At 29.9% G+C, this 27257-nt stretch overlaps 4 protein-coding genes across 7 annotated transcripts in view; 1 reads left to right on the top strand and 3 right to left on the bottom strand.

The window, feature by feature from the left end:
• LOC108720455 (uncharacterized) overlaps window positions 1–10190 on the bottom strand; it is a 13749-nt gene extending 3559 nt beyond the window's left edge. Inside the window, exons 1-14 of the mRNA XM_018444475.1 lie at window positions 10034–10190; window positions 6186–6321; window positions 5908–5965; window positions 5587–5657; window positions 4728–4904; window positions 1932–2030; window positions 1190–1288; window positions 1019–1117; window positions 824–922; window positions 656–754; window positions 486–584; window positions 322–420; window positions 141–239; window positions 1–76 (exon numbers count right to left, since the gene is read on the bottom strand). The exon at window positions 1–76 is cut by the window's left edge and continues 26 nt beyond it. Coding sequence (XP_018299977.1) covers window positions 1–76; window positions 141–239; window positions 322–420; window positions 486–584; window positions 656–754; window positions 824–922; window positions 1019–1117; window positions 1190–1288; window positions 1932–2030; window positions 4728–4904; window positions 5587–5657; window positions 5908–5965; window positions 6186–6294 — 1283 coding nt within the window. The 5' untranslated portion in view covers window positions 6295–6321; window positions 10034–10190. The remainder of the gene's footprint in view (window positions 77–140; window positions 240–321; window positions 421–485; window positions 585–655; window positions 755–823; window positions 923–1018; window positions 1118–1189; window positions 1289–1931; window positions 2031–4727; window positions 4905–5586; window positions 5658–5907; window positions 5966–6185; window positions 6322–10033) is intronic.
• Window positions 1–16535, top strand: part of pain (transient receptor potential cation channel family member painless) — a 23391-nt gene extending 6856 nt beyond the window's left edge. Inside the window, exons 1-4 of one of the 3 annotated variants that reach the window (XM_018444466.1) lie at window positions 11594–12065; window positions 12622–12801; window positions 13513–14611; window positions 14966–16535. In XM_018444466.1, the coding sequence (XP_018299968.1) occupies window positions 12781–12801; window positions 13513–14611; window positions 14966–16509 (2664 nt within the window). In that variant the 5' untranslated portion in view covers window positions 11594–12065; window positions 12622–12780 and the 3' untranslated portion in view covers window positions 16510–16535. Of the gene's footprint in view, window positions 1–11593; window positions 12066–12621; window positions 12857–13512; window positions 14612–14965 lie in introns of those variants that run through there. The other 2 variants (XM_018444465.1, XM_018444467.1) reach the window with 2 other exon arrangements.
• Window positions 16536–17411: 876 nt separating this feature from the next.
• Window positions 17412–23799, bottom strand: LOC108720452 (gamma-tubulin complex component 2). 2 transcript variants are annotated; one of them, XM_018444468.1, is made up of 17 exons: window positions 23652–23704; window positions 23370–23534; window positions 23153–23297; window positions 22854–23025; window positions 22624–22767; window positions 22393–22547; window positions 22148–22276; window positions 21835–22014; window positions 21593–21767; window positions 21245–21438; window positions 20466–20676; window positions 20203–20371; window positions 19938–20112; window positions 19671–19814; window positions 19145–19222; window positions 17937–18097; window positions 17412–17721 (listed from the first exon to the last, which is right to left on the bottom strand). In XM_018444468.1, exons 1-17 carry the CDS (start codon window positions 23702–23704, stop codon window positions 17637–17639), a joined length of 2535 nt encoding a protein of 844 aa, XP_018299970.1. In that variant the 3' UTR covers window positions 17412–17636. The 2 variants fall into 2 exon arrangements, with proteins under 2 accessions (XP_018299970.1, XP_018299971.1); XM_018444469.1 differs by lacking the exon at window positions 19145–19222 and having other exon boundaries at window positions 23652–23799.
• Window positions 23800–24807: 1008 nt separating this feature from the next.
• On the bottom strand, window positions 24808–25658 carry LOC108720444 (uncharacterized). The gene is made up of 4 exons (XM_018444449.1): window positions 25639–25658; window positions 25406–25550; window positions 25050–25322; window positions 24808–24970 (listed from the first exon to the last, which is right to left on the bottom strand). Exons 1-4 carry the CDS (start codon window positions 25643–25645, stop codon window positions 24808–24810), a joined length of 588 nt encoding a protein of 195 aa, XP_018299951.1. The 5' UTR covers window positions 25646–25658.
• Between the last annotated feature and the right edge of the window lie 1599 nt (window positions 25659–27257).

Below are 27257 nucleotides of genomic sequence, written 5' to 3'. Positions count from 1 at the left end.
GGCATTCCTTTTCCGGCTAAACTGTATTGCGGTCCTTTGTCCAAATTTACTTTTTCAGGGCTATATGTACCAGGTGCTATGACAAAAATAAACGATGAAGAATGTCATAATTGCGTTTTAAGAAAATGTCTAAAACGTACCAGGAACATCGTTAACTTTCGGAACGGATCCTTTGCCAGTTAAACTGTATTGCGGTCCTTTGTCCAAATTTACCTTCTCTGGGCTATAAGTTCCAGGCGCTGTATACAAGTATCATAACAAAACATATAAAAATATAAAAATAATAAATAAAATAAGCAATTAATTAATCATTAATTATACCTGGTGTATCGTTGAGTTTGTCTAGAGGAGTTTTAAGTCCAAAACTGTATTTCGGTGTAGTATCCAATTTTATCTTCTCGGGCGAATACGCACTTGGCGCTAAATATTTGTTGATATATTAATATATTTAAAAAATTACACATGTTATGAGCAGTTTTATATACCTGGTGTATCAATAAATTTCTCTGCAGGTCCTTTGCCAGTTAAACTATATTGTGGTCCTTTATCTAAGTTTACTTTCTCTGGACTGTAAGTTCCAGGTGCTACGAAATAAAAGTAAGCACACGCAATAAGCTAGTCTATTTTTCTTCTGTATTAACAGAATCTTAATTACCTGGTGTATCACTAAGTTTATCCGGAGTATGTTTAATTCCAAAACTATATTGCGGTGTATTATCTAATCTTATTTTTTCCGGAAAATACGTTCCAGGCGCTGGAAATCACAATGTACTATTACATCTGCATACAACTTATTTTGACAGTTCTTATAACTTTTATATACCTGGCGTATCTAAGGGCTTTTCAACGGATCCTTTACCACTCAAACTGTACTGCGGACCTTTGTCTAAATTCACTTTTTCTGGGCTGTAAGTACCTGGTGCTAAAAATAGATATATGTGATAATTGTAACACTTAATTGATGATGAAACTAATTGTAATTTTTTTAAGCATGTAATAAGCAATTTATTATGTGGACCTGGTGTATCGTTCGGTTTCTCCACAGCAGGCTTTAATCCAAAACTGAACTTCGGTGATGAATCCAATTTTACTTTCTCAGGACAATACGCACCTGGCGCTGTTAAAGAAAAATCCCTGTTGTATATTTTTCAGAAAAAAATCGAGGTAAAACAGATGAATCTTGATGTACCTGGTGTACCATTGCATTTCTCTATTTGGCTTTTGCCAGTTAAACTGTACTGCGGGCCCATCTCCAAATTCACCTTCTCTGGACTGTATGTTCCGGGTGCTACATATCAGGAAAAAAAATATATTACAAAATAAATAAAGGTAGACGTTTATAACATAGATACGCATAGAGAAATTAAAAATAAAGTTTTTCTCTTAAAAATTGCAAGACAAGAAAACATCATGTATCACTCGGGTGGAAAACATTTTTATATCATAATATTTTTAAGACTTTGTTACATTTTAAATTTATGAAGATTCCTGAAAAACATCTTAAAACTTTTCAGATTTTATAAGTTTTCTTATAAAACTAAATAAAATGAGAAATCATTAATATTTCAGAGAATTTACATACGTATATGTACAAAGGTTTTACAAAAATGTAGACTTTCTTAACATTTCTGAAAAATGTTCTAATTTATTAAAAAAAATTTGAGAAATTTCTCAATAAGTTATAAAATTATACAAGAATTTTCAAAAATTTTGTTTATATAGAAATTCTGAAAAATTGTGTGAATTCTGAGAAAAATTTTCGTCAGGGTATTAAATTATTTGTAACTAGTATTTTTATTCTCTAATTTTGTTTAATAAAACTACTTGTATTAAAAAAAGAAAAGAAAATTATACAATAGAAAAGACTTGCTTTGTCTTATCTAATTAGGATTCTAATTTAATTTTTTATCTCATTTTTTTGTATTATATACCTGGCGTGTCGCTCGGCTTATCGAGCGACGTTCTAAGTCCGAACGTGAACTGCGGTGCTTTGTCCATTCTCATTTTTTCAGGATGATAAGTACCTGGAGCTAGACACTTGTCGATAAATTTTACAAGTTCTGTCATGAATGGCAGTTTTCTATTTGCAGTACTGTCAAGTCTCTGGACGTAGAGAATGATATTACGGTGTAAGATACAGAGATCTAACATATATCGCGAGACATGCAATAATATTACTTTATTTATTTACGGTGATAAGCAACACTACACTATCAACTTCACATGTATAATACGACTACGTGTTAACTACGCTATCAATTTAGCACGCATTGCACATCTTTAATTATCAAAAATGTACGTTCTCTTTAATTACCAATTGTATCAATTGGTCTATATTAATCGCACACAATTACTTTTACCTACATCTCACAGGCACACAGTGCATAGTTAATTACTGTGGATTTTAAAAATTGAAATAGAATATTCAGAGGCAGAAAATGGAATAAAAATTAAGAAATAAAAATTGTTGCTACCACGATTTCGTTGGTACAATATTCTCAATCTGACAAATTTACAGTGCTTTATAGAAGTCTCAAATTTATTAGTACACGTTTATATCACGCTAAATTACGTGAGCCCTCTCTCTAATGTTTCTATATTTAAAAAAAATCATGTTTTTGTACCTATGTATCAATTCTTCAGTGATAATAGTTTTGAATATCGATTTTGATACAATAATCCTCAAATGAAGTCCCATAATTAATTGCCAATTAGTTGCGGTGACATCGATTTTCCTAAACATTATTGCATCTATATAATATAATATAGTAGATACATTTCTCTATATTTCTAAAATATTTTCTAAAGCTTTGAAAAATAATCCACTAATAAAAATATTCTGCGCGCGCGTGTGTGTGTGTGTGTGTGTGTGTGTGTAATCGCGAAACGAGAGAATTATTTCAGATGGGTGAAATCAACTGACATTCAGTAATTATTGCACACACGATATTAAGTAATTTTAAATAACGCAATTTAAAATGCGTTTTTATTATATCATAAATTCTATTATACGAAATTGCAATCAACATACTAGATTTCTTATATCTATTTATAATCTTGCATTATCGCTTTGAAGTAACTGAACATTTTTCTTATTAGTTTGCCAAAAATTGTTAGCACACGAAATACTCGAATCGCAGCTACATTTAATTGACTATACATATAATTGCCGGACATATTATTCGATCTTTTCAATACAACTTTTACGCCGAAAGTAAATGCTATTGCTTTGTAGAAATTTACAATTTCAGCGCAATAATCGCTTAGTAGAGCTTAGTATAGCTAGTATAGCTTAGTATAGCTAATAGATCGAGATGCAATTTATGTTTTATATATAGATTGACATAATATATGAGTATACGACGTAAGTGGTGCTTTTCAATTATCTGTTAAATTCGTACAAAATTTCTCAATTGCAACAACTAAAATTTTGTATTGATAATACTTGTAATAATAATCTGTGTGCAGTTATTTTAATGATTATTAGTCTAATGACTGTATATGGAATGACTATATATGGAATCATAAATTCTACAATATACTATGATCTGTTGCAATATCTTATTGCAATAGATTAGAGGATAATATATACATTGGCTGCATTCAGCAAAGAAAACAGCTTTGCAACTATTGTAAAATGTTTCAATATGATTGGTTTATACATTTAGATTCATAAGAAATTAAAAGCTAGAACCAATCGTATTGAAGAATTTTACAACAGTTGCAAAGCTGCTTTCTCTGCTGAACGCAACCATTTATTCTACATATCACAGTCCATCAAATTTTTCTCCTTGACGAAATAATCACCGTAAATTCTCTGTAGATTAGTTATATTTTAGGATATTACAAATTGTAATATGTCATAATATAAAGATTACGTCTGTCACAATAGTCACGGATTATAAGTTTAGTCAGAATTATGTACTTATACCGTAGAGTCTAAAGAAGTTATAATATAGTAGAGCATGAATTTACTCGAATAATGAATAAATACAAATATATACACCTATGCATATCTAAAATAATATACACGATTATTCAGAACAATTATTTATCCTTGAAACATCCGTATTCCTGACTTAATTCTAAGACGATTTTTCTTTTACCAAAATTTTATCTGAAGCTTAATTTTTAAATTGAGTTATTTTCGAACTAATCTGTTATCAATAGATCAAGTGCATGAGTAAATCTACGAATGTACAAAGACATCAAATCAAGATAATGAGTGAGTGAATGAAAGAGTTAACGGATGTATGTATGAGTCTCTCTCTCTCTCTCTCTCTCTCTCTCTCTCTCTCTCTCTCTCTCTCTCTCTCTCTCTCATGTATGTACACGTGCGTCATCGCATATAGTGTAGGCAGCTAATCGCAGAGAGCATGATTCTGAATAATGTACGCGTCTCTTATTGTTAACTGTAATTTGTTAACTATTTTTTCTTTTAATTTAAAATCTAAGCTTCTCAGATAAAATTTTTTGACAAAGGAAAAATCATCTTAAAATTAAGTCAGAAATACGGTTTCAAGGACAAACGAATGTTTTGAATCATTCTGTATGTATAACATGAGAGTGACATAATAACGCATCTTCTATAAAAAAATACAATTATATATGATATATCTTTTTAATGAATTAATTCTATGATTGTATAAAAAATATTTATATAGTTGCGATGTATCTTCAACTTTACATCGCGCATCATTTCAAAATTTTTATGTTTTTAAACTTACCGGGTGTACAGCTGATCTTCTCGATTTGCGTTTTAACGCCAAAAGAATATTTCGGTGAGCTATCCAGAATTATCTTCTCCGCCTTTAGCGGATTGTAATCGCCCGGTGCTGGTGTAATTTCGAGTTTCGTTGATTTCGTTCGACCGTATAGCGACACGGCTGGTGCGGCATCCTTTCCTAGAAAATTCTTAAGCTGTGATATATTGTCATGATATTTTGTTATTTGTTATTAATCAATTAATAATTAATAATTAATAATTATGATTTTAATTTGTGTTTAAAAAGAGAGAAGATAAAAGAAAAAAATGTATGTAATTAAAATATTTTAATTTTTAATTCTAGAACTAGAAATTTTTTAAATAGTATAAAATTTGGAAGAAAAGACATAGAAATAAACAAAAATTAATTGAAAATTACTTTTGTACGATTCGATAAATTAAAATATATTATCTAAAGCAGGTCGGGTCTATAGAAATTGTACACGTATCGATCGTGCTAGTTCTATTCAAACCTGAAGCAAAGGAATTTCGTGAACATTGGTCATTAAAATGTTATCATTCTTATGGAGTATTGGTGGTTAGAAGTTTGATCGATACCTTAGCCGACGTAACTTGCAAGTTTGTGAAGCAATCACGCATACATAAAGTACCTTTATTTCTCTTCCTCTCTCTCTCTCTCTCGTAATACTTTAATATTATTATCGTATTTTACACTCATATATTTCAAATTCTAATTAAATAATTTAAGTAAATCTATTATAAATAATAAGTATCTAATTATTAACAATAGCTTTTGGAAAATTTTCGTTTAAAGTTTAAGCGAAATATTTTGTCAAATTTTATTTGTGTCATATATTTACCTTTTGCGCTAAGCCCAGTGACGTTATATTGCCCAGGACCAGGTCCAGAGCTACTATTTTTCGCTGCATGCCTAAAACAATTGGCGATATATTAAATTATATGTAAAATTAAATTACATATTGCTTACTTAAATTTAAAAAAAACGTAAAGCATACATTTAAAAATGTAAGACGAAATTATAAACATGGCAGCTCCGTTTTCTTAAATACAATGTAATATTAAGGTATTCTTACAATATTAAAGTATAAAAGAAATTTATAAAAGAATTTATAAAACAACACGTTGCAGATTAAATTTATTTTGGATTTAAAAATGATCACCTGCTGCCGAAGGAGAATGCTGGTGCTCTTCCTCGTTTAGAATCTGTAACTGTTCTTCCTGCAAATGTTACAAAGTATTGCTGTATAAAGTGTATAAAAAGTATAATTTATAAATGTAAAGATGTGTGATTTTCAAAATTGTGCATCACGATTGCGATTTTCCTTAAAAATCGCAATAAACGCGATAAACGTACACGATATAACATATCGCGATTTTTATATATGTATGGTATATATATATATATGTATATATACATTTGTTCAATATAGATACTTACCTATTAACGAAGGTAAAGTTACACAGGCCGGTCCTGGGCTGCTATATTCGGCGGCAATCGGGCCTCGTCTTTTTGTAGGTGTCCAGGGTCTTTGCGTCACTCCAACCATGTTACTCGAAGGAGTATTTTCTTTTTTCTGCCAAATTTATAGTATGTTTATTCTACATACGATTGTGATAAAAAGGGAATAATCTATAATTGATTCTTGTAGAAAGATATAATTGCAGATATTAAATATGAGGAATAATTTTTCTGTAATATAAAAATAGTTTAAATGTCTTTTTTACACCAAGACACATTTCAATACGCTTTTATTTTTCAACAAATTATCTTTGAAGAACTGTACCTATTGAAGATGTTCTATGTTCTGTGCGAAAATATTAATATTTAAATATTATACTATATACGTCCCGGTTCTAAAACGCGCATCTATATTTTCAGTATAACTTCTCGAACAAACATGATTCTGGTAGACAACAAAATACATATATACGTGCGATGTCCATGATTTATGCAATGAAGGCGACCTCGAAGTCTCGGGGACATGCACAGAAACAACTCTTAGCGAACCATATAAGAGCATGTCCATGATGGGCATTCGCCGCGATCACCCACCGCTCGAGTTCTGGCCCATGTCATATGTTATTAAAGTGGGTGAGAGTTTTAAAAGTGCCCAAATATATACGGTGGTTAATGATGATGACTCATGGCTTACTCATAATGCAAAATAACATGTTTAAATATGCTAATCTATGATACATAAAATACAGTGGACACTAAACTTTGAAAATTAGAGCAATTAACAATTTTATCGTGATCTTCAAATTTCCAATTTACAATAGTTCTTCTTTAAACTTTTATTTTCTTTATTGTGAGATAACTTTTCACATTTCAAAGTAATTTTACTACTGAAATTATATTCAAAATTTAACATTTTTTTAATTTTAATTAATTTATAGTTATTTGTTTATCATATTCTTCTTATTAGCATTTGAAAATTAATATAAAAGAGAAAAGATTTTGTGTTTCTCTGATATTTTGGAAATACATGCATTTGCACGCATAACGGCGTTATTCGTATTTTTTTATTATTATTTTATATCTATTAGATCACATTCCGATTTTAAATATGATGATCAATGAGAAAGTCCGAAGAATACTAAAAAGTTAAATAAAACGTCGCCTACGAAAATAAAGTGTTTTATGATGACTGATCCTCATTAATCACACATACCGAGTATGGTAGACTCCATCGAGTTCATTATTCACTTATATCAAAATTCTTACGTCATCATTGCGATATTTTGATGAAACAAAAGAGATTAAAAAATGAAGCGAAACATTATCCTAGAAAAAATGCAAAGGTGAAAAATCACAAAACATCATTGATATTAAGGCTATATTTTTTACAAGATTTGCAATTAAACTTCCTCGTTGAGAAATTCTTTCTGTATAAATCTTTTTTTATTATAATAACATTTATTACTATCATTGGTTATTAATCGTTATGACGCAGAAATATTCATAAGGAATATAAATATCGTTGAGCGATATTATTTGTCTCTTTTCCATCCGCATCATATATATATATATGTCTAAGTGACATCATCATGTAGCATATACATGTATACATATACTTATGGCAAAAACGCGACTGTGTGTCGACTACTATGGATATACTTGCGTATATCCATATCGAGATGACACGTAGTAAGTATACATATATCGATATACGTAGGTACATACATACACGTGCGTATATGTAGCATTTCATTAGCCAAATACGGGAATGAAAGTATGGAGTAGCAATTGATACATAAGAGTATACAGACAGTATAAATGTATGTCGTGATGTCGCCAAAATTGGAGGGAGATTACGAAATATTCGCAAATACGAATCTTAGAAAGCGAATGATTCCTGTAAAGAAAAATCGTATCTTTTCTTCGTAGCTCTTTATCAATTCACAATTTATATATGAACGATAAATGATCATATATAAGATAATTAGTAGATAATAAATCAAATATATATATCACTAAATTGTGATAAACTAGTTATTTGAAATATGAAACAATACACATTAAAAACATTTTGTATTTAAATTGGAAATGGCCCATTCAAGTTCTTGTTAAAACTTTGTGTTGAACTTTTACTACATATATATTCGAACGTTAATTTAACATAGTGTGATTATGTTATTTAAATACTTTTTTATGTCAAAAAACTGCAATTTATGAAGTAACAAGTAACATAAAAATAATGTTTTAAAACGTAAATTCTAAGATATATGAATAATTTAAAATACCTGTTAATTTAACGTATAATAAATGTTGATGTTACTCAAAAAATATACTTTCATACACGGAGTTTGCTTACAAATTGTGTCATTAAATGTTCGAAATACTTTTTACGAATAATATTTGACACACTCTCTCTCTCTTTTCATTTGACATTTAAGAACAATACGTGACTTCACTTGACACTTTTAAACAGTCTATTAAACAATGAAAATGATCCAGAAATTTGTAATAGAAATAATAATGAATAGGAAGCTATATGTACATACATACGATAGCGTCTTACTTAGCTCCTACATAAACACCAATTTCAATGTCAGATAAATATTTGGGATGACACATAGCATATTTTGATGGAAAAACTGATGTTTTGAGCGAGACGAGGTTATTCAAAAATTTTGTATTACTGATAAGAATTATTAAATTTTTCATATCTTGATTATTATAGTTGAATTGACCTTAGTGTTTATGAACTTTTTTGCTTAGAATCACCTCTAAGATAATTCTAAAAGTCCGACAGTTTTCTTGCGAAAGTCTATGTACTTATACATCATAGGAATGTGTTGTAGAGAGATGTTTTGATAATATTTAAGTATAAAAAAATACCAGGAAATAAGGGTTTATAAAATTAAGGGAGGATAAAGAAAGAATTATAAAGAAGATACAGGAAGAAGATTTAAATAGAACGAAAGGCAAGACATTAAGAAAACTGTGAAAGGATAGAAATAACGAATTAAAAAAGAAAAAAGAGAGAAGAGAAAGAGAAAATGAGCAAGAAAAAAATATTTAGGTAAAGATATTTATTTACTAATAATTAATTAAAGTTTTATGGATTGAATTTTTTTCTTACATGATAATTATTTTTGACATTCGATCCTTTAGATTATTTAGATCATATAACACAAAAAAATTGTTTAATGGAAACTAAGTAGTCTAAAAACGGTCTTATTGATTCTTTTTTTACAAATCAAATTCCCTTCTTGGCTTATATATGCAGAAGTGCAAATGATTCTATTTTATTCTTCTATTTTAAATAATATTTAAGTGAATGATTATCAATACAGCAAAGTAATGAGTTTGTTAGACTTGAAAGCCTAAGATAAGATTATGGAATTTTTGTCTGTTACAATATTAATACAATTATTGTCTATATCTCGATAATTGAACTTGATATCTTATAGTGTATGGACTTTTTTGTTTACTTTAGAATAATTTCTAGAATTCATTCTATAAGTTCGTCGGTTTCTTCGCAGAACATTCTATATAAAAAAAAGTTGCTTCCTGTTATCCTAGACGGATTAATAATTGCTATTATTATATATCATTAAGGATATTATATTTTTCCAATATCAGAATATGTACCATAGGATGTACAATTTTGCTCTACACTATCATTTTATGTCATTTACTATCATCTATTATATATATATGTACCTATATTTTAATTTTTTCCCGTGAGCTTTCGTGCAAAATTATAATATATAATGTATTCACATAATCTTCGATCATCACAGTAAGAGTATTTGACTTTATAAAATAAATTTACTTACTCGGTATCAGTAAAAGTCTGTAAATAAGACAAGATATCCTTAGCGTAAGGTAAGAATAGCTGACAACGATTCTTCTTACAAAATGATTACGTTGACTCGATTACCGCCGATTGTACGTGTTTTATCAGTGCTGAACACAGATACGCACTTGAGACACGTTAACTTATGACTGAGGAATAAACGTCAAGGTATTGTAGCATGTACCTGTTTCCCGGATTCACATTCCCCACCTTTTGCAACTCGCAGTTTGATTGGAAGAGTCTGAAACTGTAAGCGCCTGCGAGCTTGCCTCGCGTGCAAATATTGAGCAAATTGTCGCGAATGTCATATGAAGATTTCCAGTGCAGAGCATTTACCATCGAACAAGTCAGAATGGATTTTGATCGAAATTATTCCATTTTCCAGAAAATTATTCCGTTTTGTAGAAAATACAATAGAAATTTATAGGAATAATTGAATAATTCTGATCGGAATTTATTTCGACTTGTTCCATGATAAGTGCCCAGAAATAAGATGAATCGGAAGTTTGCAATAAAAAAATACAATTTTATTAAATCTACAATGACAGTAATAAATTGTGTTTAATTCAAGTTTTTACAATTACAATTAGAGTTTACAAATTAAAGATAAAATAAATCGATCCTTTCTCTTTTTGGCTAATCTTTAGATTTTTTTAGATTAATTTTAACTTAACTTTTTAAAATTATACTTTGTTAAATCAGCTCATCATTGGGAAAATATTATAAATTTTCAGAATATAGAGAAGAGAGTTTTTGCTTTTTAATAAAAGAAATTAATTTAAAATATATAATAATGAAAATAATAATGTGAAAATAACAATAATTATACAACAATAACTGTTGATGCCCAGACAGTTCAAAATATTTATAAAACATTTACAAAATATTTGTAAGATTTATAACATTTATTTTTTAACATTTTGTAAATATTTTTGTGGCTTAAATTGCACAGATTATAAATATTTATTATAAATATTACGAAATATTTATTGTAAATGTAGCAAATGCTTGGGATGGGCGATACAGCGCCGATATTTTAAATATCGATACATTTGGACTTTTTTGCCGATATTTTGTCCCACACAAAATATTTATAGATATCAATATCTTCTGATAATGACTATCGATATTTGAACAAGAATATCAAACTTTCGATATGGGATATGCGTTCCATTATATACTTACAGCATTTGTAAGCATCATTTGTTCTTAGTTAATATTATTCGATAAACAACATAGAATGAATTTATGTCTACAGCGTGTGAACTCCATTGATATCCTACAACTTTTATCTGAAACGTTTTTCCGTCTCTTCCATAATTTTCGAGATATTTGTCTGAGGCAATTAAAATGGGACACCCTGTATAATATCAACTAAATGTATATATGTAAAATTAATAAATTACAAATTTCGCTGACAATTACAATCTAGAACGAGAAAAAAATCGTATGAAATTCTCATCTTCTCTCACACATCTTCTCATCTTCTTTACCTCGTGCTTGTGTGACATCTTTTTTTTTACTCGAGATGTAATTCGTGAGGCTGAAAGATTTTCATTCGTAAAAGAACCGGTTGAGCATTACATATCAGTCTGAAAAGAGGCACTGTTGCTAGCAACGCAGCAAAGAAGGGAGAACATTTGATCCTCTTCTCCCTCTCTTTTCTCGTTGCTGACAGAACGGCCGAGTCGACATAGTGACGGCTAATACGATAGGTGTTAAGTATGGAGAATTCTTAGTCATACGCACTATCAATCACATATGTGCTTCTTTGTTAATCCGCTGCGCATAACACACTTGCCTATGGACCGTAATGCGACACAGCCGGAAGTTCATCAAAGTGTATAGCTATAAAGAGGATCCGAAATTCTTTTTTATAAAGAAGATATGAAATTGATTTAATCTTTTTCTCGATGCGCGATGCTTGAACAATAGAAGTGCGTTTTCTATGTATTAAATATTGTATTAGTACAATAGTGTGATCAAGAGGAGAAAAAAGCTTGCCTAAGTAGGTATGTATTGAAGAACTCGATCTGTCTACGAATAGATTATTATGCATGAAGAATTTTTTTATTTTAATCAATTCGTATGAATATTGCTGAAAATTATTAACAATACCAAAAAATGCTTCAAATAAGAATTAAAAAAGGTTGTATAGGAATATATCGATATTAGTTATAGTCATGGATAATTATGATTGATTATTGTGATCGCATTTCTTGCACTTCTAACTTAATTATATTAAATTAAAAAAAGATATTTAATAAAAAATAAATATTTTTATATACATAATCTTATATAAAAATAAAAGTAATATTAGAATACTGGATTATAAATACTTAATAAATATAGAAAAATAAAGAATTTGTAAATAAAGAAAATATAGAAAAATAAAGATTTAGGTAAAAATATTAATAAAATTTTAAAAAGCTCATCTTTTGATACACTTGTATTTATATTTATTTTTTACGGCTTTTTTTTAATCAAAGGAGAAATGGGGAAAGAACGATTCTATCGACTATGTTATATAATACGAATATAATACGAATTGATTCGATCTAAACACAGGAAGCGGACGTCCGGATGTACTTTTATTGTTATCACAATCAAAGAGATCAATGCAAGATTTTACTGGACAAGTGATTGAATCTATTGCAATTGATACACGGACAAATGAAAATGTTAGAGTGATGAGAACATTTGCGTAAAATAACGGTGGAATTCTTAATGGGCACTTCAATTGTGACGGTGAGATCACGATCAATGTCATTATATGAGAGCTCTCTATCTACGTAACTGCAAAGTAAGCGACTTGCGAATGTAACATAATATGCGAGCGATAATGATCCCCTGTGTTTCTTTGTCTCGTTACTGCTTATCTAGTTTTTTATACATATATATCTCTGTAAAAAGGAGTCTCACATTAATAAAAGTGAAATTTCGGGCAATGAAAGCTAAATAGTTCTTTTTAAAATAAAATGCACAAATTCAGTAGAGAGCATCTGCTACTGAATTTTATATTTATTTAATATAAAAACCAAAAAGGTTAATTCAATTTACGTAAATTCTACGTAAATATAATTTTTCAAATTATTTTTGTATATTTTTGTTCATTTACATTATTTGCATTTTTATAAAGATACAAACTAGTTAAAATTAACAAAAATTTAATAATAAAGTAAATATTTCGATTAAAAGAATTTCAGAGAGCTTTAACATAGGGGGATGAGCGATATAGCGCCGATATTTTAAATATCAATATTTTTGAATTTTTTTCCTGATATTTTGTATCGATATTTTGTTTCGATCTAAGTCCAAAAAAATTAATCTAATCATGGGAACATCCATTTATCTTCTTTTTAAAAAATAGATTTTAATATTTATGAAATTTTATTCATAATAAGTTCTTTTTAAATTTAAAGAAGTAAAAATTTTAAGTGTATAAAGATTTATTTTCAGATAGATAAAATGGATCTCGAAGAGAATTCACTGCAGGAAAGCTTGCTGAGTGTCTACGAGCCTACTCTAAACAATGCGCAAGTTTTTTATAAGCTACTATTGGATGCCTTACGATTCAAGAATTTTCGTTCTTTCAAAAATACTATAGAACATAATTTGATGAAGCAATCATCTACTCTGAACGTCAATTATGTATATCCAAACACGGAAGAAACATGCCTCGACATAGCTAGCAAGAATGGTCTAACAGAGTTCGTGGAGTATTTATTGCGTCTAGGTGCGAAGCCTAACAGAGTAAATAAACTACATAATCGCGCTCCTATTCATTTCGCCACAGAAGGAGGACACGTATCCACGTTGATGGCTTTACTAGCGGAACCAACAATAAAGCCAAATCTCGAGGCGGGACAACAGACTGCTTTGCATATCGCAGTGAGAAAGAATGATCTGACGTGCGCCGGTTTGTTGTTAGAGAACGGTGCTAGCGCTAGTATTCCTAATAACAAGGGTTTGACGGCTCTCCATTTGGCAGCGATGAAAGGCCAACGGGGTATGGTGGCACTAATATTGGAGAAAAGCCGACAATGTCCAGATATTGACACTTACAAAGATTACAATGACCAGACAACGCGAGAGGTGATTCAGAAAAAGCTACCGGATACATCATTGCCGCCAAAAAACGAAAATCGTGAGATAAATGTGCACGATCTCAAATACTACCTGATCACCAACGACGAGACAAACTTCCTGAAAAATATGGAATTTGTTAAGATAGAGATTCTTCACAGTGTAGCCGAAGAGCTGCTGGAAATGAGTGCACAAAAAGGCTTTTACAAAATTACAATTGGAATTCTGGAAAAACTTAAAGGAAAACAGTTTAGCGTGAAAAAAGCCGCGCAAGAGGCCGTTCAGCAGAGTGATCATGCAATTCTTCAGGTATTGCTGGAGATGGAGCCAAATATAGCAAATGATCTGCTTCTAAGTGCTTGTCAGGAACTAGGAATGCCAAGAAAACGAGGAATCGACAATACGCCCGATCGATTAAATTGTTTGAAATTAATCTTGGAACAAGAAGACGTGAACGTTCGTTGCAGTGATAGTAAGTATATGACTATCATAGATCTTATATATCTGGATGCGCCTTTCTTTATAGATAGACAGAGACAATAAATGTGTTGTATTTATGACTATCACAAATAATAGACTAAGGCTCGTTTCTATTAATATAGTTTAATTTTAATCTCGGTTTAATCCTTCATCTTTTTCCAGTTCTGGGAATTAGAAAAAGATAAAGAGTAAGTTGAACTGAGATTAAAGTTAATCTACATTGGTAGAAATAGGCCTAAATGGCATTTTCTGAACAACTAAATATCTGAATTATGTTCTACACGTCTTTTTGCAAGCTTTAATTGCCATTGTTATCTTATTACAACTTACATATCTGTTTTAATAGATAAAGGCAATACCCCACTACATTACGCGGCCAGAGCTGGCTGTCAAGAAGCAGTAATTTTACTTCTCAACCGAGGTAGCTACATCGGTCACATGAACAAGTACAATACACCGCCTATCGCAGACATCTCGGCACACACGCTGTTGCGCTACTTCGACGACTGTTTGCAGACGCGAAAAGATCGGACGAACGAGTACACGATTGAATTTAACTATTGCTGCTTAATGCCGCACGACGTTCTCACGGATCGATATAAAACTCACCGAGCAACTCGCGAAATGGAAGTGTTTAAATACATCGCCAGCAATAATGGCCTCAAACATCTACTGAAACATCCACTGCTTTCCTCTTTCCTCTATCTCAAGTGGCACAGAATACGGCACATTTTATACGCAAATTTCGCCTTTTATGTGATCTTTTATCTTTTGTTAAACGCTTACATCCTGAGCTTGACTTATGACGCTAGTATAGAAAATAAGATGCAAACTGAAACTGACCATAGATTCGATATGGCTTCGGAAGGTACTTTTATTTGGAACCAACAAAACTTCCTATGGGCCTCCACCACTGTGATGTTGCTGTTGTTCATCTTTCGAGAGATTTTTCAATTTATCTCCTGTGTTAGGCATTATCTAATGAGCTTAAGAAACTGGTTAGAAATCGTACTGATTACGTTCACTATCGCTTTGCTGTGTGGCGCGGGACTTCAAATCGGTGCTGTGGTAATCTTGCTGTCGGCCTGGGAGTTGGTGATCCTCATCAGCCAGCATCCACGCTTGTCCACCGGCATCGAAATGTTCCGGACTGTTTCATTCAATTTTATACGCTTTCTATTTCCCTATCTATTTCTTATTTTCGCATTTGCTCTGGCCTTCTATACACTCTTTAAAAACGGCAACGATACGAATTTCCCTGATCCTGGTCTTTCACTTTTCAAAACTGTCATCATGCTCACTGGGGAGTTCGATGCCAATGACATCCCGTTTGTTTCGCATCCCGTTTGGAGTCACGTCGTGTTCATATTATTTGTTTTCTTTATCGCTATCGTGTTATTTAATCTGCTTAATGGTTTGGCAGTCAGTGACACTGCTGAGATTCTGTGTAAGGCCGAGTTGGTCGGACTTATTTCTCGAATACGTTTAGTTACCTACATTGAATATATAGCGATAGGCGAACCTTTCAGGTACTGTGTTTACTGCAATTTGCGACTGCCTTGGAATCCTTTCAGTTTTCTCGCTAAGAGAATTCTTTTGTTTCCTCATTTCCTAAGAGATGGTAAAATCAGCATCAACCCACATGATAATCTAGATGTTTACGATAATGATAGATATTATGGAAAGTATATTCACAATGCATCTGTAAAGAGCAACAAACAGTGGACTACCTTGAGAATGGATCCTGACATAATTAAAAAAGCTAAACGTACTATTTGCAATAAGAATCAATTGACGGATAATGAGAGGATCATGATTACATTGAACAAACTACAGCAGAAATTGAGTACAATAGAGATAACTCTGAAAACTACAAAGTTTGTAGATTAACAGTATCGATAATAATTTGTAATACTATAATTTATAAAAGGAAGTTAATGAAAAATATTCTAATATCTATTTTTTATATTCTAATATTCAAAATATCTCTTTCAGCTTAAATAATAATATATTTTTTTAATTGAATTGGATTGAAATGGATTAAAAAAATCAAGAATTTGGCTATAATAGTCGTTTCATCAAATAATATTTGATGTCCTGACTCAATGTTGTGTTCTGCCAATGTTGATTATGTGACATATGTTTCAATCTGATATCCCGTTTATACATCAGGCTGGATATTATAAAGACCCAACAAACAAGATTACACAAAACACCAGTGTCTTAACAGAAGAAAGCAGGCTATGCCTAACCACATACTTCTCCTACAACAGCCAATTCTAATAGACTATAAGCTTCTGGAACAGCTATATCATCAGCTTTATCAGCTTTATCATCTCTTCTGTAATCGCATACATCTTTATGGAACAACTTTATAAAATGTATATGCCAAGAAAATAAAAATATATAAGAATGTATGTATCATTAAATAAAGAATTAATTGCTTAAAAAAAGATAAAAAGATTTTCCCAGGAACTAATAAAATTGCAATTGCAGAAAAAAAATGTATAAATTGATTTAGATACTAATAAAATTGCAATTGCAATTTTATTAGTATCTAAATCAATTTATACATTTTTTTTCTATATAATAATAAGATAATAATCCTAATATAAAAAGATTTTTTTTAATATAATAAATAATATCAATATTAAAACTCTCTCATTAAATTATCTATTAAAAATCAATATTAAATATTAATTAGATAAAGAGTTTTCTGTGCTGAATGCATCCATTTTTATACATACATTTAGATTTAGGTTACATCACACTTTTACTGCGTTTCCTTTTATTATAAACGCTCACGCTTTTGATACACTTTATGTCTGTATCTATGACCACGACCTTAGATAATCAAGATTGCACACAAAATCGAAAACTTTATTTGTAACTGTTTTTATATTTAAAGCAAATTACAAATACATTTTGTTGAAATGATCTTCATCTTTCGTGTATACATATATATATATATATGTCTCTGCATGTGCGTGCAAGCAAAGATAAAAAATAATGTGTTATTAACCAGATATATCCTGCTGTGCGTCGGTCTTCTCTCTTCCTCGACGTATTAATATATCGGTGTAAAACATATTGAAGTCAAGCCTAAAAAATTTGAACATAAACCATTTAAAATTATTATTTATATAACTTGATTTTGAAATTAAATAGGAAAAATCTAAAAATTATATGCACTTAATAGAATTTATCTGACAAATGGAAGGATCCTGATTGACTACGTTTTGATTGGACATCAGCAAAGCTACTTTTTCCACTTGCAAAAATAATTTGTTTAAAAATTATACAAATAGAAATCTTACCGACATAACACATTAAGTAATTTCTCATTGTTATTATCACAACCCAAGTCACAAATTCGGTCTAGGAGTCGTGTCAATACTTTAATAAATTTCTCATCTAACGATACAATTGTTTCTTCGAAACTTCCTGTTCCATCTTTTGCTGTAGAGCTGTTCTCAATCTATGAAAAAATATAGTCAATTAATATATTACATGAGTATATATGACACAAATAAAATTGTAAAGCAATTTTTTGAAAATAATGGAAATGTGATACATCATATCGAGGTTTTAAATAATGTCTACTTTCAGTAAAATATTTATTTTGCAACTGCGCACCGAAATTATATTACTTTACAAATGTTGAAAATTTTCTTCGCACTGATTGGATTATACTTTTAGATCTGAAAGTATAATCCAATCAAGGTGAAGAAAACTTCCAACAGTTGTAAAATAAATGTTCTACTGAACGCGGTTGATGATAGATAATAAGCAAATAACTGCAGTAACAAACTATTATCAAGTGCCATGCCTTTTACGATGAATTATAAAAATATAATTATTTTTTTTCTTAAAATTGAATATAAATAATGATACATATCATTATGAATTATAACCCTCGAGAACAATTACTACAGTGTACAGTGTATATACTCATGCGATGTAATGTTTTAATATTTTTTAATGTAGATGTTTAATTTATATGATGAGGTATACATAATTTATATGATAAAATAACAAATACTTAAGATACTATAATATTGCTTTGTACTTAGGTATACAACGGATATCCGGTATCCGGCCTATCCGACCGCTTTTTTACAATCCGACCTTACGGCCGAACAGTTTGGCTGTCCGGCCGGATTGTGAAAAAATTGGACGTGTTGTAAGTGCGCCATAAGCGCCGTTTCCTATTTACTCTGCAATAGAATAGAGTTACAATAAAGAACGATATATTGTCACCATATTTGTCTCCGTGTCCAGATTCTAACTAGAAGGTCTTTATAGTTTTTTATACATATATATAGGGTGTCCAATATGATTAATATTTATAAAACATAAGTTGTACCATGCAAATGAATAATATACACATATATATACACATCATAGTCACATGTTCTTAATAATAATGATCTTTAAAAGATGTCTCATCCACAAAGAAATGCTCTTCATGACTCTAAGACTACAGAGATGCATTCGGACGAGCATTAAAGCTTTGAAAGTATACCTCATATTCATAGACATCTTCCTGACAGGTACCGATCATGGATGTCAATTCAGCATCAATGTAGTAGCGGCTCATACGCTTAACATTAGTAGAATATTAAAACTTAGTATATCAAAACTTAATATATCAAACTCTCATCCATTATAGTTTTCTTTTTCACTATATATCTTTATTATTTATTTCTTAAATGTTATTTATTTTTTAAAATAAAACTTTATTTTTTAAAAATAGCTTCAAATCAAATATCACGATTCAAGAAAAATATTAAATCAATCTATAAAAAATATGTTTAAATTGCTACATAAATATTTTATATAAAACTATTATACAAGGCAAAGAACATGAGACTTAAAGTATTTATTAGTATATTTAGAAATGTATTATGTATTAATATGAGTAAAGCGGTATAACGAATCCAATTGAAACAATAGTCGCAATTTAGAGGAAGAAATTGTTAGTTGTAATTCTATACATGCAATGAATTAAATAATTCATACTAAAAAGAAATATATAACAAAAGGTTCACCTGCATAAAATTGCAGAATTCTACGCATATAGCGCATATACCAGTGATACAGCTAAGAAGATCAGGGTCCGTTAACATACATTCCTTCAAATAACTATCTTGCAAATCTTGATGCACGCTCAGTACGTCATCAACATTGCTAACCTGGTATTAGTTTATCAAATAAATATGTAAAGTAAGTCAAATATAAAATATATGTATTTTATTGACATAAAAATTAATATTAATATTGCATTTTTTAAATAAAAATGAGAAATGAATCATCACCTTGCTCATCTTATTTATAAATTTTAACCAATTTGGTTCCACGACTTCTACCATCATATAATATTCCAAGTGCTGTATACAATCAAGCATTCTCTGTCGTAATGAAAATGCCTGTCTGTAAGCCATAGCCACTTCATGCGTGAAAGTCTTCGCTATTTTATTGCTAATCCATACTCTATAATCCATCAAAAATTTTACCATTTTACTTTTCTCCTTTTAAAATTTTGCTATGGATATAAATCGTAAATCTGTTAAAATAATTTACCTGCATAAGAGTCTCTCAACATATTTGCAATAAAACAGATGCCTAAATAACATTTGATAACAAGCTATGGCCTTTCTATTAATAATTAGAGAAACTGGCCATTTAACATCATAATTGAAGACGAAAGCTTCCAAACCGGTCAAAACTTTACCTGCTTGGAAGCAGAACTCTACAAGGAAGATTAATTTTTGTTATATTAATTTTTTTTATTTAAATATAACTAGGCAAGAGAGAGTGTACATAATACTTTTAATAAAATATACCTTTCTCATCTCTAGTTTGAATGGAAAGTATTCTGAACATTTGATATTGTAGATCATATGGAAGTAATTCTGGCTTCAGATCATCTTTATAGGGATCTGAATCTGCAGTAGACATTCGCAAGGCAACTTCGAGAAGAGATGCTAAACGATGTAAAACGATATCATACATACTCTTGTTCAATTCGGCCTCACAAAGATTCATAAATTGGACCTATATATAATGGAAAAATACATAAATATTTTGTTATATAAAGAATATAATAAAGATGTTAAGAAATAAATGTTTAGGAACTTCTTAACATTTCTAAAAAAAAGGAATTCCGTTTTAAGCATGGAAAAGTCAAGTAAAAAATGATTCATAAAAACAGCGACGAAAAGGAATAGCAATCCATTCGTTTTGTTTATTAGGCTTTGACTTATTTTTTATTGTTCTATATGCCTTTAAAATCTATGACCCTTTTTGGGAACACTCTGTATTTCATTCTTGTTTAACATTTCATAAATAATAAGAATGAAATGTTGATATACTTGGAGTAGTGATGAAAATATAAATTATAATATTGAAGGCTTATATATTTCAAAACATTAATGTTAAATTCTTGTCAAGTTTATATTACTGTTATCTCGAAATGTATACAATATTATTTATCTATTCAAATTAATTCTCCTAAATCTTTTTACCCAAAGCTGAAAACATGACATAAATAAATATCTAATAAGGTTTTAAATAAATAAAATGAAACTAATATTTAACAGCATGTAACTTATTATTAACTTACCACAAAATCTCCTTGGGCAAGAAGAAAGTAACTCTTTACACTACGTAGTCTACCCATCAGATCATTTTCCTTCATAAGTACCTCTAATAATTTTCTGGCAGCTTCTGAATATGCCCTATCGATGGCAGCTATGTATTTCTGCCCTTGATACTGATAGCTTAATGGTTCTTGTTTTCCCCACTGCACTGTTTTACCTACATATAGATTTATTAAAGTTATAAAATAATTTGTAAACTGACAATTTGCAAACTAATTGATCAAAAAAATATGATAAACGGTTATTATATACACCAATGCTCTATTTATCTTTTAATAATATAATAAATACGAATATATTATTTTACGTACCACATTGTCTAATCACGTTAAAATATTTTCCAGTTCTAAGTATAGTTTGTGCATGTTCATTCAAGAATACAGGTATTCTTTCTAATCGCATAGTGTACCTCTTTTCCCAATAATCTGCAGAATAATCCACGGGAAGTTCTTCCCTTTGAATTAATTCGTTATCTTCTACAAAGAACTGATAAATGAATAAGTATAAATATATCATTTATAACGTATAACATAAGAATTGACTTAATACTAACTTCCTGATATGGATCGCATATCACTCCTTTGTAAACCCACTTTTCTAAAATTTGCATATATGGCATACTCGCCGCTTGCATCAGATATAAACACAGTTCTTTAGACTTTGCTTCGCCACTGACATTGTTTAACGTTTGCTCATGCAAAAGACTCAATACTTTGCCTCCTCTGGCATTCGCCTAATATCAAATGCTTTACATCATATTATACCTCTAATATTTTAGTTATAGAAAACACAATCTATATTCTATATGTATATTTTAAAAATAAAGATAATTAAAATTATTTAATTAATTGATGTTTTAGACTAACCTTACATATTGTGGATGTAATTTGAGAAAGTATGGACATTGTAAGCATAGTAGGCTGGATATAAAACCATAGTTTCTGCAAACTTAGTTTACCATGAATGTGTTCTGTCTCAAGTTGCACGACAAAGAGCTAAAAGACAGCAAAATTGATTGATATCTAAATGTAAATAAAACACAGAGAAAAGGAAAATACATCAAGTCTTCGATGTTTTGTCTTGTCAAATTGTAGTTGGCAATTTATTATACCAAGTAATCCTTCAGTAGAGATCGTATAGCTCCTCTCAAAGCATGATTGACTTGTCCATCATCCGGCGAGACCTTTTCTTCAACAAATCTTACTGTCATAGAGTAATAGGAAGCTAAAGGTAATATCTGTTGCGCTAATTGCTTAAATGATATACCTAAAATTCAAACATTTAACTTCATATTTTCTAATGATTACTACTTAAGATTAAAATTTTTAACATTGTTCCTTACCAACATCCGGTGATATATTGAAAGTCTTAACACCATAAGGACTCGTTAACGGTTCCGAAACAATATACGATCCATCTATTCCTTTTAAACAATATAAAATATCCCAAAGAAGTATAGACTCCTGAGATACAATTGGTACAACTTCTATAAACAGTAAATATTTTAGATATGTACATTTCATTGTTTTTCAATCTTGCGATTGAGAGAGAGAGAAAAAATTATTTACAAACTTTGATAAAGTGCTACAGTGGTGTCACTGTGAAAATCCCAAGTTATGCGTGGACGTTCTATTACCCAATTATGCTTCACTGAAGTACTATCACTTTTCTTACTGATTGAACAAACTTGCTGGTTTAATTTCTTTCCTCCTTCTACAGCAGCTTTAATAACAGTTTTGCAAATCTATTGAATTAAAAAAATTATACCTATTGTATATACTAACATATATTATGTAAAGAAACAAGTAATTAAATCATATAACTGAAGGAAATTTCATTAAAGATATTATGTACTTGTATATAATTATGACCTTTGGCAAGTCTTCTTGCGTAATAGTCGGATCCTTCAGAGAACTAGTCGTGGCTCTCGGTAGGGATCTTGACAAGTATTTCTTCAGTTCTTCATCTTGAGATATCAATTCTAGAGTCTGTACAAATGGACCAAGTAAGTCTACTCTGAAAAAATACATCTTTTGTTGTCTTTCTTCTGTAAGTTGGTTGTAATATCTGCTTTATAACTCAACTAACTTTTTTGACTTTAGTTCCTCATATTTTTGTATAAATAATTCTGGTTCGGACGAAATCTTGGCGAGGTGCTGAATACAGCTGTGAGGAGCAACTGTGTTTAACGTGTTCGCTGTCAAACTTTCTTTCTGAAGCTTTTCCAAGTGTCTCTCCGGAGCAGATTCAGAACTAAAAAATACACGTATTTGTTGCAAGCAATGCTTCATGTAAAATAAAGCAACTTGACAAATTTCTTTAAATCTACATAATTTTACATAGTTGTAAAATATGGATTTTGCCGCTTACCCCAATAATTCAATCAACTGCACTATTAAATGATGTAATTTAAATTCACTCATTGCGTTCTTGATTGCTCCAAGTATCTCTCAACTGTAACACTCGCTGTTAAATCAATTTAATAGTATTGTGCAAATTATACAAATATTTATTTAAATTTGCAATAATTGGAAATAATCATTTTAAATATACGCATTTAAATCTTAATCTCTTTACGTATTTGAAAGCCTCTTTGATAGGTTATGATTATTTTCGCCATTTTGGCGTCATCTGGTGAGAATTTCGTCATCCCGTCTCGCGGGAATGTTTAAATTCCGCGTAACAAACGACGTAATAAACGAATTAAAAATTATATTAAACTGTAATATTCTACAATAAGATATATCAAATATATGTTGTTAATTTAAATGATTTAATTTTCTTTACAATCGTTTATTTTCGGAGTATTGATATTACTTACTGATAAAATCAAAATTCCAAGACTTCAAAGAACATGTGAGTAGTTTATTATAGCTGCGTTCCGTTTCACGCATGATGTGCATAATATATCATTTCAACATTTGGTGAATAAGGATAAATGATGCATCATACGCATCATGTGTGAAATGGAACGCAGCCTATGTATTTAATAAATGATAAGATGTTCTTAATAAATACAGCTTATATAATTTTAATGTTACAACAAATTGTGCGCGCGCGCGCGCGCATTGACAAATCGTTGCGTTGATAGAAAAGTGACACAAGTCATTTTAAAACATTGTAGTATTTTTGAGATAAAAAGAAACTAATTTTAAAGACTATATAATAATATATTTTTGTCGAAATACGACATATATTGCCGATACGCATTGCTTATACGGAAAAATATTACAACTTTATAAGAATTGAAATTTCGTATATTTATTAGGATTGCGGCTGTATTTTTAAACTCATAATTAAAAGTATATATAATATATATGGAAAAAAGTGAAATTATACACATATTCACAATCCTAATAAAACGTTGATCCAATTCAGAAAGAATTTCAAAAATGCTCTATTGAAAAAGTTATTAATTTTAAGATGTGTTACTTTTCTATCAATACGGCGAAATGTTTTATGATGTGTAACTACAAATTTATTTTATATTTTATATAAATTAAATAATTATAAGTCATTTTATGAATTACAAGTTGTCTTTTTGGGGAGGTGTAAAAAACTGCATTTCGTGGTAAATTAGCTGCTCGATTTCAGTAACAGTTTTTATGTTCCCTGATATTTTTTCTTCGACCCATTGGTCATTTTTTTGTATTTTTGAAGCTAGGTGGAAAAACGGTTCGTTCGAGTTACTCCTAAAAACATTACACATCAACTTATAATTAATCGAACGATAATTGATTGTAAATATCTAAATTGATATACATATACCTGGAACTCATATCGCTGTCATCATATTTCATAAATGGGACAACTTGTTGAGTAGTGTAAGTTGTTGAGTAATTCTGATCACTAACGGAAATAACGTGCTCAGGCTGCTGCAACTTTTGTGAAACTACTGTACACAAAGCTTTCCTTTCGTCGACAGATTTTTTAAATCGTTTCATCAAATTCTGGTCTTCGTCGCTGAATACACACTTTTTTTTTCTTGATATATGCGATTTGCTTTGCAAATCTTTTATGCTAAAATTTTTTTTATCTTGCCTGTTCATATCAAAATATCGACTTAAATAAAAAAGTATATGTAGTAATTATCCATATACAAATTAATTATTAATTGATGTTACATTTTGTAATTTTTATCAATAATCGTTTTCATATTTGAGATAAATTCTTCATCATCGGCATTTTCTGTATCCTCTATAAAAGTGACGTTAGTAGGCTGCTTTTTCGTTAAATTGTATCTGTATATGGAACCTGAACTTATTTCTCCTGTGCAAAAATAAATTCGTATCTCACAGAATCTTAATAATAAAAATATGCATGTATCATTTTAATGACAGCTGCAATAATAATTTACCTTTCATAGAGAGTGAAATATTTTTGTAATCAATTGTATTATTGTCATTATTTGTTTCCTCGTTATTTTTTGCTTTTGTTGCAACAAGTTGATGTAGTTTATAATGATTGCTATTATTTGAAGATCGCGAAATTGAGGGTTTTTTATTTATTTGTACATTGATAATTTTATCCATAGTTTAATAAAAAGCTGGATATATCTATGAAATTTTAAAAAATGAAATATATTCCCTCCACCTTTGAAAAATTATTCTTCTTATAATTTTATAGATTATAAAAAATATGACAGCAGATAAAAATAAGTAACAATAGTTAATTAAACAATATCATCCAGCATAAAATTTTTTTTCTAAACTTCCAGAATATAATAAGAAATTATGTCTTATTCCCTTTTTGTATCCTATGAATTTATAAGTTTAATAAGTTTTATTTTTTATTACATGAAAATTATTTTTATTAATAATTTAAATTATTAATGTATATTAATAATTTATATATAATATATTTAATTAATATAAATGTATTTATACATATATTAATAATTCAAATAAATTTATAATTATAAAAAATACTCTAATAATTTAAATTAAATTATTAATTAGAGTAGTTTTACGCAATGTAAGATAAACTAATATTTATATAAGAATTCAAAATTTAAAAAGTATTAAATAAAATACGTGGAAGCCTCAAGAATATCATAAAATACTTTTTTCTTATACGATATGAATTGTGAAAAAATGCAGTTTTATGCTGCATAATATTGCCTAATTAAGTAATATACAGCGTAAAAATTTTAATATATTCTAATATTAATAATTTATATAAAAACCCAAATATGATTGCTTAAAAACTGCTTTAATGTTGCTACAAAATTTCGTTATTATTCAAATTTAGAAAGTAAAAAATTGCTGAAAGTATTACAGAAATACAATTTAGGCTGCGGTCCACTTGACGTGTTACAAACGCTTCGAAGCGTTTGAACGACCAATCAGAACAAAGAATTTTACGAATTGACTAATCACAGAATGCTTCGAAGCGTTTGTAGCGTCAAGTGAACCGCAGCCTTACATTAATAAACGTTTTGATTGATGCAAATACAGAATTTATAAAAGTATTCTTCTTTTCTTCTCTAAGTAGACTTCCGACCCGCAAGGACAAGTCAAAGTACCATACAAAATAAAAAGATTCAACGAACGGTATGTGAATCGAATGACTCCAAATGATTCGAAACTAGATTTAGCTATTGTAAGAAATGGCCTATGTATTGATACGTCCGCATAACAATTAATTTACCAAATTCTAGTAACATATTTTTCCTACACTCACTCGCACTAATTGGCGCTCTGAGCGTGACGTAATGCTGCTTTTACATAGCACGACCTCAGGTCGCCGCGCAGAGAATCTGCCTTAAGGCAGGACGTCCTGCCTAAAGAGGATAAGATAGAGGCTACGTTTACACCGTGCGCTTAGTCCGCGACCTACACGATAGGTGTCTTTGTTTAATATACAGGATAAACAAAGACATCTATCGTATAGGCCGCGGTCTAAATGCACGGTGTAAACGTAGCCAGAGTGGAAGCGTAGCATATTCTTCGACGTTGGCGCCGCCCTTGTATTTCA

The sequence above is a fragment of the Mycetomoellerius zeteki genome, unplaced genomic scaffold (assembly GCF_001594055.1).
Source record: "Mycetomoellerius zeteki isolate Tzet28-1 unplaced genomic scaffold, Tzet1.0 scaffold150, whole genome shotgun sequence".
In the NCBI taxonomy this organism is placed as follows: Eukaryota; Metazoa; Arthropoda; class Insecta; order Hymenoptera; family Formicidae; genus Mycetomoellerius; species Mycetomoellerius zeteki.
This window is presented reverse-complemented; position numbering and strand designations above follow the sequence as displayed.